The sequence below is a fragment of the Adiantum capillus-veneris genome, chromosome 28 (genome assembly GCF_014529385.1).
Source record: "Adiantum capillus-veneris isolate H3 chromosome 28, ASM1452938v2, whole genome shotgun sequence".
Lineage (NCBI taxonomy): Eukaryota > Viridiplantae > Streptophyta > Polypodiopsida > Polypodiales > Pteridaceae > Adiantum > Adiantum capillus-veneris.
In genome coordinates this window covers 66580543-66592675 of record NC_140958.1, presented here as the reverse complement: position 1 = coordinate 66592675, position 12133 = coordinate 66580543, and the positions used below count along the sequence as shown (strand labels likewise).

The following is a 12133-nucleotide window of genomic DNA, read 5'->3' as shown; positions in this document are numbered from 1 at the left end:
GGGCACGACGTGCGAATAGAAAAGAATAGGCTGAACAGACTTTTAGCACTTCAATAACAGCTAAAACTGAAGAGAGAGACGACACGCCACACGGAGTGGTGGAATTCCACCCCTGAGAGTATTGGCCCCAAACCTTGGCGCCCCTTTCGGTATTCCTTTGTATTACTTGAACTCTGTACAACGTTGGTACTCCATGGAGACTTTGCACCTTCTCCATGAAAAATGCCAGAGAATGAGCCCTCTGCACTTATTTAAACGCCCTTGGCCTATGAAAAGCAGTTACAGTGAAAAGCTTTAAACTCAAAAACAGCTGGCCCAAAAGCTGCCAGCGTAATTTACGAAAATCTGTGCAACTGCCACGTCAGTAGCGCAAATCGCGCAAATTCGTACAGGCTGCCATGTTAGCATGTCAGTGCAATTTTCGGAGCGTCCGTACTGTTGCCACGTCATCAGTTGCGCAAGTGTTTGTGTGTGTGGGTCCTGCTTTATTTTAATCCCTTTGTCACTTGGGCACCATCGAACGGGGTCCCATAAGTTGGTAGGACTTCTTCTTCTGTTGTTGCTTGTTCTTCTTAAGGTTTTAGGCCCCTTGGCCGTAATGTGAAGGTTGGCTCTACTCTTCAATGACTTGACACGTTAGCATTTTGTGACATGGAGCTACAGAGAACTTCATCCATCCAGAATTCTTGAAGCAATTGCACTTTGATTATGATGCAAAGGGTGGAGAAATAGAAGCCGAGCTAGCCACGGCAAACTCAGAAAGTGGTACCACTCATTGGTGCTCTTCGAGTGACTATCCAAGATTATCATGGAAAAGTTGATTTGCACATTATGAAGTTGGGCAATTGCGACGTCCTCTTCGGCATGCCTTGGCACGACAAGAATGATGCGATTCTACACATTCGGAACGGAACCATTACCCTGATGTAGAAGGACAAGCCAGTTGCCCTCAAAGTTCGGCTGTCCGAACAGAAACCTGAATGAATTTTCGAGTTGTTTTCCAGTTAGATACTTTTGAACTCTGTTTGAGGAAGTATTGTTTAAAATTCGTATGAAATGGATGGTATCTCTTTTAAACCAGTCTTGGTGCTGATTTGAACTGTACTCTGATTTTAAATACTGGTTTCATTAATTGGTATTTTACTCTTGAGTGGAATAGTGACAAATGCTGTTATGGTATTGTTTGAACCTCAAAACGACTCAAACGGGATGTTTGGGGAGCGTTTCGTTGTATGCTGCTTATGTTCTTATTACAAGAGGTTTCTTAATAAGTTTGTGGATATTTCATTTCTATTGCACTCCCTTACAAGGTAAGGGTTCCATTCACTTGGGGTCTTACTCAGATTTATGTCATTTGAGCAGCTGAAGGAGATGTTGACCACAAGACCTGTTCTGGTACTTCCAAACCTGCAAAGGCCTTTTGAGGTGCATTGCGATGCATGTGGTAATAGTTTGGGAGTAAGAGTTGATGCAGGATGGCCATGTGGTAGTGTATGAGAGTCACATTCTCCTGAAGTTAGAGAGGGTTGCACAAATTTTCGAGGACCTCTTAGTGCTGATTCATGCTTTGAGTTCATGGAAGCATTACTTGCTTTGCGGAGTCTTTTTAGTGCACACAGATCATTAGAGTCTATGGTATTAGATATTGAAAGACTTCAGAACAATTTTAGACGGCAAGCCCTTCATTTTAGACAACACCTCCAAGGGACAAGAGGTATAGTTTCCATCACAGATTCATTGGCCCCTAAGTTAGGGGCTCCTGGTAGTATTATTTTATCAATGTTTGAAAATAGTACCTATTACTCTCTTCTTGAGACCACTCTCAAAATCTGACTACACCTGGCACACTGGCCTCACTTCTACAGCTTGTGTTGCTAAAAGCAACTCACAAAAATCAATTGGCAGCATCACGCTTGTACCATTGGGCCACGTCAACACAGCCGGCCTGCACAGTTGTCCACATTAGCAGCGTGCACAGTTTGTCTATGTCAGCAGCCTACTGCACAGTCGTCCGTACAGCTAGCCACATGGTATATGCCCCATCATCATCTGGTGACATACCCCCCGTGAAAGAAGAGTTATTGTTCTCGATTAGCTCTGTCAAAACCAAAATCAATGACACATATCAACAGTCACTGTCACCATGTAGTCATGCCAACAACAAAACATATATGGCATACAAAACATACATAAGACACATGTTCGCTCAACATTTTACATTGAAATCCACATCCTGGTCTAGCATTTCATATTAGACTGGTATGGAGTTCATAATCATTCATGACATCTTGGTTTGATAGTTCACATCAAACTCATCTAGATGTTTTCATGCACTAGTCAAATAGAGATAGAAAGCTCTAGACATCCATTTCTCAAACTCATACAAACCTGGAGTCTCTAGATTTTTGTTTGTTCTAGGAGTCGGGTAGGGCACTCCCGGCCGCTCTCCTCATACACCAGCAAAGTATACAAGAAGAACGACCAGGACTATGCACCCAGAATCCTTAGGCAGACGCTTTTGTCATTAGAGATGTAGTCCTCATGGACATCCGAGTTTTATGAGTTAACATTGTTTCACATGTACACATACACTCACAACAGATACAACCAAATTTACTTGGAATAGGGAACGGCAACATGCATGAAACGCCATTCCCTATTTCGGATACTCACGTCTAAAACACAGAACAGGAATCCGGAACGGGAAATTGGGATGGGAACGGGGACCTGAAAATGGCCATTCTCTGTAACTATGGATACAACACAACATTGTTGCAATGATTGGATTTCACATGTACGCATACACTCACAACAGATACAACACAGCATGGAACAGATTTTTGACACATGAATCCAGTGATGGTTGTGCCAGGTGAGTGCGTTTGACACATGAATCCAGTGTTGGTTTGTGCTAGGAAGTGCCCAAAGTGCGCATTGACAAATCAATCTAGTGTTAATTGCCGACACGCATGCATGGTTCCCTCCTGTATGTCCCAACACACGTGCCTTGCTCAACCATGTCTGTGTGTGCTGTTAAAGCCTAGTAAGTTAATGCAGTGTTGGTTTGTACTAGTCCTACAAGACGCCATAATATATCTAACATATACCATGCTGGACCATACCTTCAAACTACGTACACCGATAATCCAATCTGGTTTTTAGCAATCAAAGTCTTTTTTCTTCATGATCAACAAAAAACACATCTTCAACAAATAAGGTAGCGACCCCAAATCAAGAAGCACTGGAATCTTCTTTTCGCTTCACATCCACAGAATGTATTCTTTTTTAAATAAGGAATTTTTTTGAGATAAGGAATCTGTTTCTTTTGGGACAAAACTGCAAATTCTTGTCGAACCATTGCGTCTAAAGAACACTTGAGTGTGGAAGTTTCGTAATGTGGAAGTTAGCAAGGTCAGAATTAGCAAAGAGTCTATTACTGGGGGATTCTTTGTGAGAAGCAGTCTGAATTATGTCCACAATCAATCCAACAATAATGACATTCTTGGGCTTGGTCTGTTTTCGTGGTTGCTGATTTGAAGCAAGAGGTGGTGGTTTTGTGAATGAGTGGCAAGCATGGAAAATGTAATCACTCTGAAAGCAATGATAACAATGATTGCTTTTTAGCAAGAATTCTTGTTACAGAGGAGAACCATTGGAGATCTGAAAGGCTTGCCGAAAAGCTCGAACAGGTTTTGATGTAACATGAGTAGGTTGTCACGAATAGTGTTTGAGTTGTATTGTTTCTGTTATGCAGATACTTATATTTATTAGAGATTTTGTATAGCATTTTCATCTCACACACTGTCTGGCCAGGTTATGGTGCTGCTGGTTATGCAATATTTGTAGCTGGCTATGCAGGTCTTGAGGTAAGTCGATCTCCTTGCACTTGCTTGAAAAGATGGGCTGCAAGCTTCTTTAGAACTTGTTCTTATGTTTGTTCTAATGTCAAGCAGTATAGGCGAAATAGACTCAAATAAGAACTTACAAGATTGTTGTGCACTTCATAATTGTGTATCCCTCCTCTCCTCTTAACAGAGGACGCGTATTATCTTGGTTATTTGTCATCTCAGAAGTGTATGAGGCTTATTTAACAATGATTTAGTGTTGTGATGTGTTTTTTCTAAACCTGGTCCCAGAAGACTCTTTTTAGGGCATTTTTGAATGGGTGCCTTCCACGACATAGTTGGGCTGATAACAAGTTTTTTGTGCTTGCAATGTTGTGTTACTGTAAGCATTGGCAGCGGCAGTATCATTGGGGTTTCTACATGGTTTGCATGTGCATTAGTCACTTTTAAGACTGTTGAATTGGGGTATAAACATGTTTTTGTGAGTTTGCAGAGTGGCTAAAGTCACTTTCCTCATCGCAGGTACTTGCAATACCAGCCATACCCTTAACAATGTCAGCAGGCTTACTGTTTGGCACGTTGGTGGGAACCATTCTTGTCTCAATTGCGGGGACGGTATGTATGAACTTTGGTTTGTGCTAATCACTGATATATTTTTGGGCCTGCATGTAGGCACACTCGCGTATGCCACATGCGTAAAGATTTGGTGGTCACATACATCTTAACAATAGGGCTTGTTAACATAGGGTTTTTTGTGGTCATAAGGTACCGTCATGTAAAATTGAATTTGACAACCCTCGTTGGGATTATCTCCCAACACACACAGAGTGTGGGATCAAAAATAGGAAAAAAAAGGCCATTGAATATCACATGCAGTCCACTAATAACACTTGAAGCAATATGCAGATGTGTCAAGTTCAAAAGCCAGCTCTATACTGTTTTCCTTTTTCTGGAAAAAGCACGATTCTTACAATTGTACTGATAGTTTTGCTTCATGCTATAGGAGCTTGAAAAGTAGTTGAGAATATCAAACTGTAATCAGATAAGGTAGCTAGTTTGGGACTGAAACAATCAAAGCAGATCAAATTTTCCTACTGTTAACAGTCCTTGGCATTGCATGAAAATGTGTTTGGTGGTAGGGTGTGTGGGTTTATTCTTACAGGTTATGGTGAGCTCTTATATGTGCAGGCTGATTTTAACAACCCCACACCATTTAAAGATTGAGTTTGGAATTGAGTTTTAGGTTGCTTGTCGAAGATTATTTTCCCCACTATTCTATTGTGAAACATGTGTAAATGCTTTTGCGAGAGCTTGCTTGCGCAAAGGTCCTCACCTGAGCTTTAGATCTGTGAAGAGCATAGAGATCATTCCAAAGCTGACGAGCAGGTGTGGAATGAGAGAGAAACTGAGAGGAAATAGATGGAGACATATCATGAACCATGAGTCTAATAGCTCTAGCCTCCATGAAGTCTTTGTATGGCACGGGGGTAGTGTGCGGACTCTCAATGACAGGCCACCCTCCTACGATGAGAAATTGCATAAAAATAGACTGATTCCAATAATTTTTGTCATGTCAAGTTTTGAGCATCAGAGAGAGTTAGGAAATTTAGAGATTGAGAAAAAGGATTTGGATGAAGTCGGCATAAAAAAAGTAGTAGTCGGATAAACACCACCAAGAGAATTATGTGAGAAAGAGGAACCTTGTGATCACCTGTTGGTTAGTCACACGAATTTACAGAACTGTAACTGAGAAGACTTTAGCAGAATAGAAAAGATCACACTTACACTTTGTAGGCGACATGGGAGAGGCATAGTTTCCTTCCAAATGGTGTTGGCTTGCAAGCCAAGTTCCCTTGGCTGTATTTCTTTATTAATTACCAAAAGAGAGTTATATCTATTGTGTGACCATACACTGATATGAGTTACAATGGCACTATGGCATTCAATTTATTGTTATGCTGGCCGGAAAAGCAACTTAAAAGTCACATCTAAAAGCAGAAGAAGTCATCTACTTTCAGTAACTGGGAACTCCAAAAGCTTCAAAGTCATTTGCTCCAAATAATATGCCTGTGTTAAGCTTTTTCAATCACTGCCATGTGGCTTCAGCTTTCATCTTCTCCCTAATTTATGTAGGGGAGGGCAGAGAGGTGGTCCCATCATTGGGTGTGTATGCGGCCAGTTGTCGCCACGTCATCATGTCATCAACTGGTCACATGCCCCTCTCTTGAAGAAGAGTGATTGTCTGCGATTACTCCTGCATACACAAAACTCAAACAACATTGTTAACAGTTACTGCCCCATGCAGTCATTTGGAAACCAATCCAATTAGTAGACACATTTCTGATCTCGCCATACCTCTGACTCACGTGGACGGTGAGCCAGATGACGTGTCTCACGTGGACGGTGAGCCTGTAAGGAAGGCCACTGAGCCCACTACTCAAACAGGCTACCATTGGGCCTCCAGCTGCTGCTCAGGGGTTACCTCACCTTGTGAGGCCAGTTTAATGTGATGGCCATGATGACCAGTCTTTGCAATATCAAAAACCTGCATCCCATGATGTACAATAATTGGGTCACCTAAGAGAGAGTGAAAGTAGGCCCACCAACCTTGATGGGAAGGTAAAACAGTCTGACCTCCAATGTATCCATCCATGCCAGTCAGGGGGAATAGCCTCATCAATCTCCCTCAGATGTGCAACAACTCCTCTGCGGATCCCATAAGTAGCACCAATGACCTGTGCACCAATGAATGAAGCATCTGACCAACGACGAAAGGAGGCTGGCAAAGCCATTATCCGATTAGCCCATTCAATGTGTGTCCTGACTCCTCTTGCCTAGCTGACGTCCTTTTGCATTTGTCACATATGCATTCCAAACAAGTGGCTATCTCGCCAACTCCTCAACATTTAGAAGGTGGGTGTTGAATCAAAGCAAGGCGCAGCATATAAAGGGTGAGAAATGCGACATGTCCAAAGGAGTATGTGTGAAGATGAATGTGATGGTTGGGCGCCAAGCGTTGGCGGTATTCATAGACCCAAAGGCACGTGATGAAGCACTGTAAAGATCTCTGCAAGGGCATGGCAAGACCTCTCAACTATGGTGTCCTGTGCGCAAGTAGACTGACACGGCCTCAACAAAAAACAGAAAGAAGTAAGTTGCCAAGGGGGATCTCTATCAGGCTGATCGAGATAGAGGAAAGAGAAACTGTGGTGTCATGTGCACAAGTAAAGTGACATGGCCTCGGCAAAAAACAGAAAGAAGTAAGTTCCCAAGAGGCATCCCTGTTAGACTGATCGAGATAGAGGAAACCTCCACCTAATGTGGCCTCTAATCGTGACAGCACTGGAAGTAGTAGAGCGCCTCTATGAGGTGCCAGGGCAGCCTCCTATCCCACAGCCACATGAGCCACGCCCCACGTGCTCCTCCTTCTTTACAGCAGAGATGGTAGAGAGGGCCATACGCCGCATGCAGCACAGACGATCAGCTGACCACACTGGATTACAGAGTGAGCACATCATTTATGCGGCCTCCACTATAGCCCCGTTGATTGCACATGTCTTCAACCGGGCTATAGGGGAGGGCTTCCCAGAGGAGTGGACACAGCACACCATAGTGCCTATCCACAAATCTGGCGACACCCTGGACCCAGGGAACTACAGGACTATCATGATTGGCCACACGATGGCCAAACTATATGGAGCAGTACTTGAGGCACAGCTTAGCTGCTACGCAGAGACCGAGGGTTTACGAGCTCCAGGCCAGGCAGGTTTCAGACGAGCTTTCTCCACCACTGACCACATCTTCGTTCTGCGCTGCCTCATTGATGGGGCAAAGGCGCGGAAGAAGAGGCTTTACTGCTGCTTTGTGGATTTCCGCAAGGCCTTTGACACAGTCCCACGCGAGAGACTCTTCCAGCGCCTTCACAGCATTGGGGTACCGACAGAGATGATTTGGGCCATATATACTCTCTACGAGAGGGTGACGGGTCGAGTTCGTTGCCCAGGCGGCTTTTCAGAGACCATTGCTAGCACCATTGGTGTTAAGCAAGGATGCCCACTCTCCCCGACACTCTTTGGGCTCTACATCGACGAGATCTCCGACTACATACTACGAGCAGGGGGAGAGGGGAGCGACTTGGCAGGTACTCCGGTCCACATCATGTTATATGCTGATGATATTGTGTTGATTTCAGAGTCACCCGAGGGCTTGCAACGCCATCTTGAGGCCTTGGACGAATTCAGCACACACAAGGGGTTGACTGTGAACCTTGGCAAAACCAAGGTCATGATCTTTCACACATCCAGTGCAGTGAGGAGCGCTGCCACCTTCACAGCAGCAGGAGGACAGGTTGATGTAGTCACCTCCTATGTCTATCTTGGCATCACATTCACCAGCCTACCAGGACCCTTCACTATGAGGCAGGCTGCTGCTGACAGGCTCACCCGAGGATATGCAGCTCTGACCATGCTAGAGCGGAGATGCCACCAGGCACACTTTCAGGAGCCCCGCACGAAGGGCTGGCTTTTTGACACCTTAGTCACCCCGGCCCTGATGTACTCGGCGGCAGTATGGGCACCAGGATTGACGGATGACCAGTGGACACAGCTTGAGAGGCCACAGGTATGTATGATCTCACGCTTGCTCCGCAGCAAGAAGACAGTGCCACATGACATTATTAGAGCCGAGCTCGCCACACCACCTATGGTTGTAGAGGCATTATTCCAGACAGTCTGCTTCATCCAGAGGATGAGAGAGCTACCTCCTGACAGACTTACTCGTAGAGCATTTGAGGCAGCTATACAGCTATCAGAGAGTGGGCATGCGAGAGCTTGGTACTCACAGGTCAGAGCATGGTTTGAGGGACACGGTCTTGACATGGAGAGCCTACCACCATTCCAGTACGACCCCCACTCACCATCTGTTCACCTCTCTCGCAGTGAGAGAAACTTGGTATTGAGACAGGATCTGTGGCAGCTATACACTAGGAGAGTCTGGGAGTCACCTGGCTTGGGGACGAGGATGTCAGATTACAGAGACCAGTTTCTCACCATATTGTCTGGGGGGTTCATACAGAGACCACGCTATATGGACACATATATGCCACATAGCTCACGGGTGGCGATTGGTCAGCTGAGAGTGGCTTCACACAAGTTAGAGATTGAGATCGGGAGACATACTGGTGTCCCCAGGGAGGAGCGAGTCTGCAGAGCCTGCACAGAGGAGGTGGAGAGTGAGGAGCACTTTGTATGTAGATGCAGAGCATACACTGAGATCAGAGGCACGTATGAGGCCTTATTCAGAGGACAGCCCACTCTCCGAGAGATCATGGACTCTCGAGATCAGAGACAGCTCGGACGTTTCTTACTAGAGATACAGAGCCATCGGGACACACTACTACAGCCACGCACAGCTACACAGACAGAGGGGAGACAGTCGCAGCTCACAGACTTCTTTCAGAGGATTGCCACCCCTACCTCACCAGATACTCAGAGAGGAGTGACACTCCCACAGGCAGAGGTGAACCGAGCTAGACGACGACCACGAGTCACAGGCTACAGGGACGTGAGCTCCCACCACCGACAGATCGAGGAGATCCGAGCCCGGGAGCGCCGTGCCACTGAGGAGCGAGTAGCTCAGATGAGGGCCGACCCGAGAGCTTTCATCCGGGTAGCCTTGGCACCAGCCCCGCCCATGTACCACATCTTACATCCCCCCATTTGTACAGGATGGAGCTAGAGAGCTTGATGCATTCTCATGATTGTACTACCTTGAGCATATAGACATGCATATACCCCTAGAGATAGAACCCCATCCCTCCTCAGATACTCCATTACCTACATTCAGTTCAGTTTTGTATCAGTTTTGTTTCATTTGTCTTTCCGATAGACGGATGACATACACGCCATGTACATTTGATTTGTCTCATAGGCCGATTTCGGCCTGACATAGACGTTAAAAATCTTTCTTTCTTTCTTTCTTTCTGGTGTCAAACTCTTGCTCACCCAAAAACTCATCCCCAACTGATGCTCAGTTATAACGCCTACTTTGCCATCTATTGTGCCGCATGAGAGATGCTTGGGACAAATTTCTTTTTGCAGTTTCTGGAACAGATGCTTGGTATGTTTGATTCCATACTCGCACTCCGCAGTCCTTGTAGTTTTCGTGGGATTTCAAGAGACATTCAGGTCGCTTGCTAGAGCAATTAGATAGATTTTACATTGGCCTTGGGTAGCATCTCATGGTGGGACAGTTACAATTTGGTCTATCTGATCATGCCTAGTTTCTTTGCATTTGAGATTTCAGACTTCCTCTATGCCTAGATGAGGATTGTGCATCCCTGACTTGGTGTTGTAGGATTTTAACTCTTTTGAATGATTGAGGATGTTTGGTTGCTCACTAGTTCTACAAATCCAACGACTCATTTGATCGCATGCATTACTGCGTCTTCTCAAGATGGTAGATAGGCAGTTGGGATGTGGCCACGAGCTTTGTTTCAGTGGGAGAGTGAGCTACAGTATCATTTGGGCTGCATATGGAGATAATTTGAGGTGTTTCCAGGAGATGGATTTCTGGGTGAGCGCGAGATTGACACCAAAGAGACTCTTAGCTACATTTAGACAAAAAAATCGTGCTTGGGTATAGACATGGATATCCAAGGCGAATAGGATGAATAAGGATTTCTTTGCACATTTCAGGAGAGTCCCATGGGGACGGGACAGCCCCCAGATAGACCTCGTGAGGAGAGGTTACTAGATCAATAGAGGAGGTGCTAGAGAAGTTGGACAAAGAGATAGGGCGTGAGGACTAGCAGTCGATGACTGTTCAGGTGCAGTCTGAGTTGCTTCAGGATAGTTCAACAGACTTTGGATCTCTTAGAGATTTAGTTGCAGGTGCCTCTTCCACAAGGCACTATTAAGGGGGTGTAGGAGAGTGAGTCTTCTCAATTTGGAGAGGAGTTTGACTATTCAACAGGTTTTGCATCACCAACAAATGCCCGTTATGTGAGAACTTGCCTACATATTTCTTTGCGGTTGGTCCATGGAGATCTCCGGGCCACTATGTGTCGACATGTTTTTCTTGCGGTTGTCAAGAACATGTCACATTTTTCTCGGTCCAAAGAGAGCTCCCATGATCAGATTTAGAGTCGAGGTTTTACATGAGGACTTCTTTTGGATGAGAAAGGCTGTTTATGATACCATACAGGACTAACAATGGTTGAAGCCATCTATTTTATGGATATCAGATAGTTTGCAAATTTGTTTGAGAATTAGCTTAGTGAGGCCTTGGGGAAGTTGGTTTGGTGTTGCTAAATTGGCTTTATCTTACAGAAAAATAATTCTAAATTAATTAATGGATTTATAAGTGAGAGGGTTTTCTCGCTTGGAACACCAAGGAAAAATAATTCTAAATGAATTATTGGAATTTTAAGTGAGAGGGTTTTTCTCACTAGAGACATCCGAGTACAGACTATTCCTAGTGCGTCATTCAGAGTAATGACGGGAGGACTGTGAAAGGGAATATCTGTAAGGCCACCAGGAACGGGTACTTCTGATGCGTCACATCGGATGGGTGACAGGGAGCATCGGGAAGAAGTATCCGACCATCCGGGAACGGACATCTTTGATGCGTCATAGGATGGGTGACATAAAGCATCATGAAGGAGATTGTACCGTAAGTTTGGTAGGAAAGGACTAGGTGATGGGTATTCCTGATGCGTCACAAGGTGGGTGACGGGTGCATCGGAAAGGGAATATCCATAGTCGAGAGGAAATTCCAAACTGTGTTGGAATTGTGCACAAGGAAAAAGCAAGCACTTGAATGAAGATGGGTTCAGAGGAAACTTTGAGGAAAAACAGATGCTTTTTGAGAAAGCGGGATTGCCTTTCGGGAAAGCAGATGCTTTCTCGCGAGGAAGTCTATGTCTGCATTGCAACTGTGCATGTGATTGCATCCAGGGACGCTTGGGAAGTGCTGTGAAAGCATTGTTTTTAACTTATAAGGTTTTATTGAGTTTTTGGACAGATTCATACCATTTTTAAAGGTGACCGACCGCCCACTTAATAAGTGGACAGCCATCTAATAAATAAGGCAACAGATCAGCCAGCGTTTTATCTCTCTCTTTTTCTGGCAGAGCAGCGGAAAAAAAAAAAAAAAACGCCACGATCTCTCCGCGAGCAGCTATTCGTGCCCATAGCTAGGAGCTATAAAAGCATCACATGCAAGGCCTTACTCAGAGAGAGGACAGAGTTAGAAAAGAGTTGCAGGGATGTCATGCCCTGAGTCTGGAA

The 12133-nt window shown here is 44.9% G+C and overlaps 1 protein-coding gene across 2 annotated transcripts in view; it reads left to right on the top strand.

The window, feature by feature from the left end:
* LOC147420587 (uncharacterized) overlaps positions 1–12133 on the top strand; it is a 71519-nt gene that overhangs the window by 41042 nt on the left and 18344 nt on the right. For both annotated transcript variants that reach the window (XR_015186936.1, XM_086504153.1), the window contains exons 3-4: positions 3814–3866; positions 4368–4460. Coding sequence is in view for 1 of the 2 variants with exons in the window: in XM_086504153.1 (XP_086360279.1) it covers positions 3814–3866; positions 4368–4460 (146 nt within the window). In the remaining variant the exon portion in view is untranslated. The remainder of the gene's footprint in view (positions 1–3813; positions 3867–4367; positions 4461–12133) is intronic.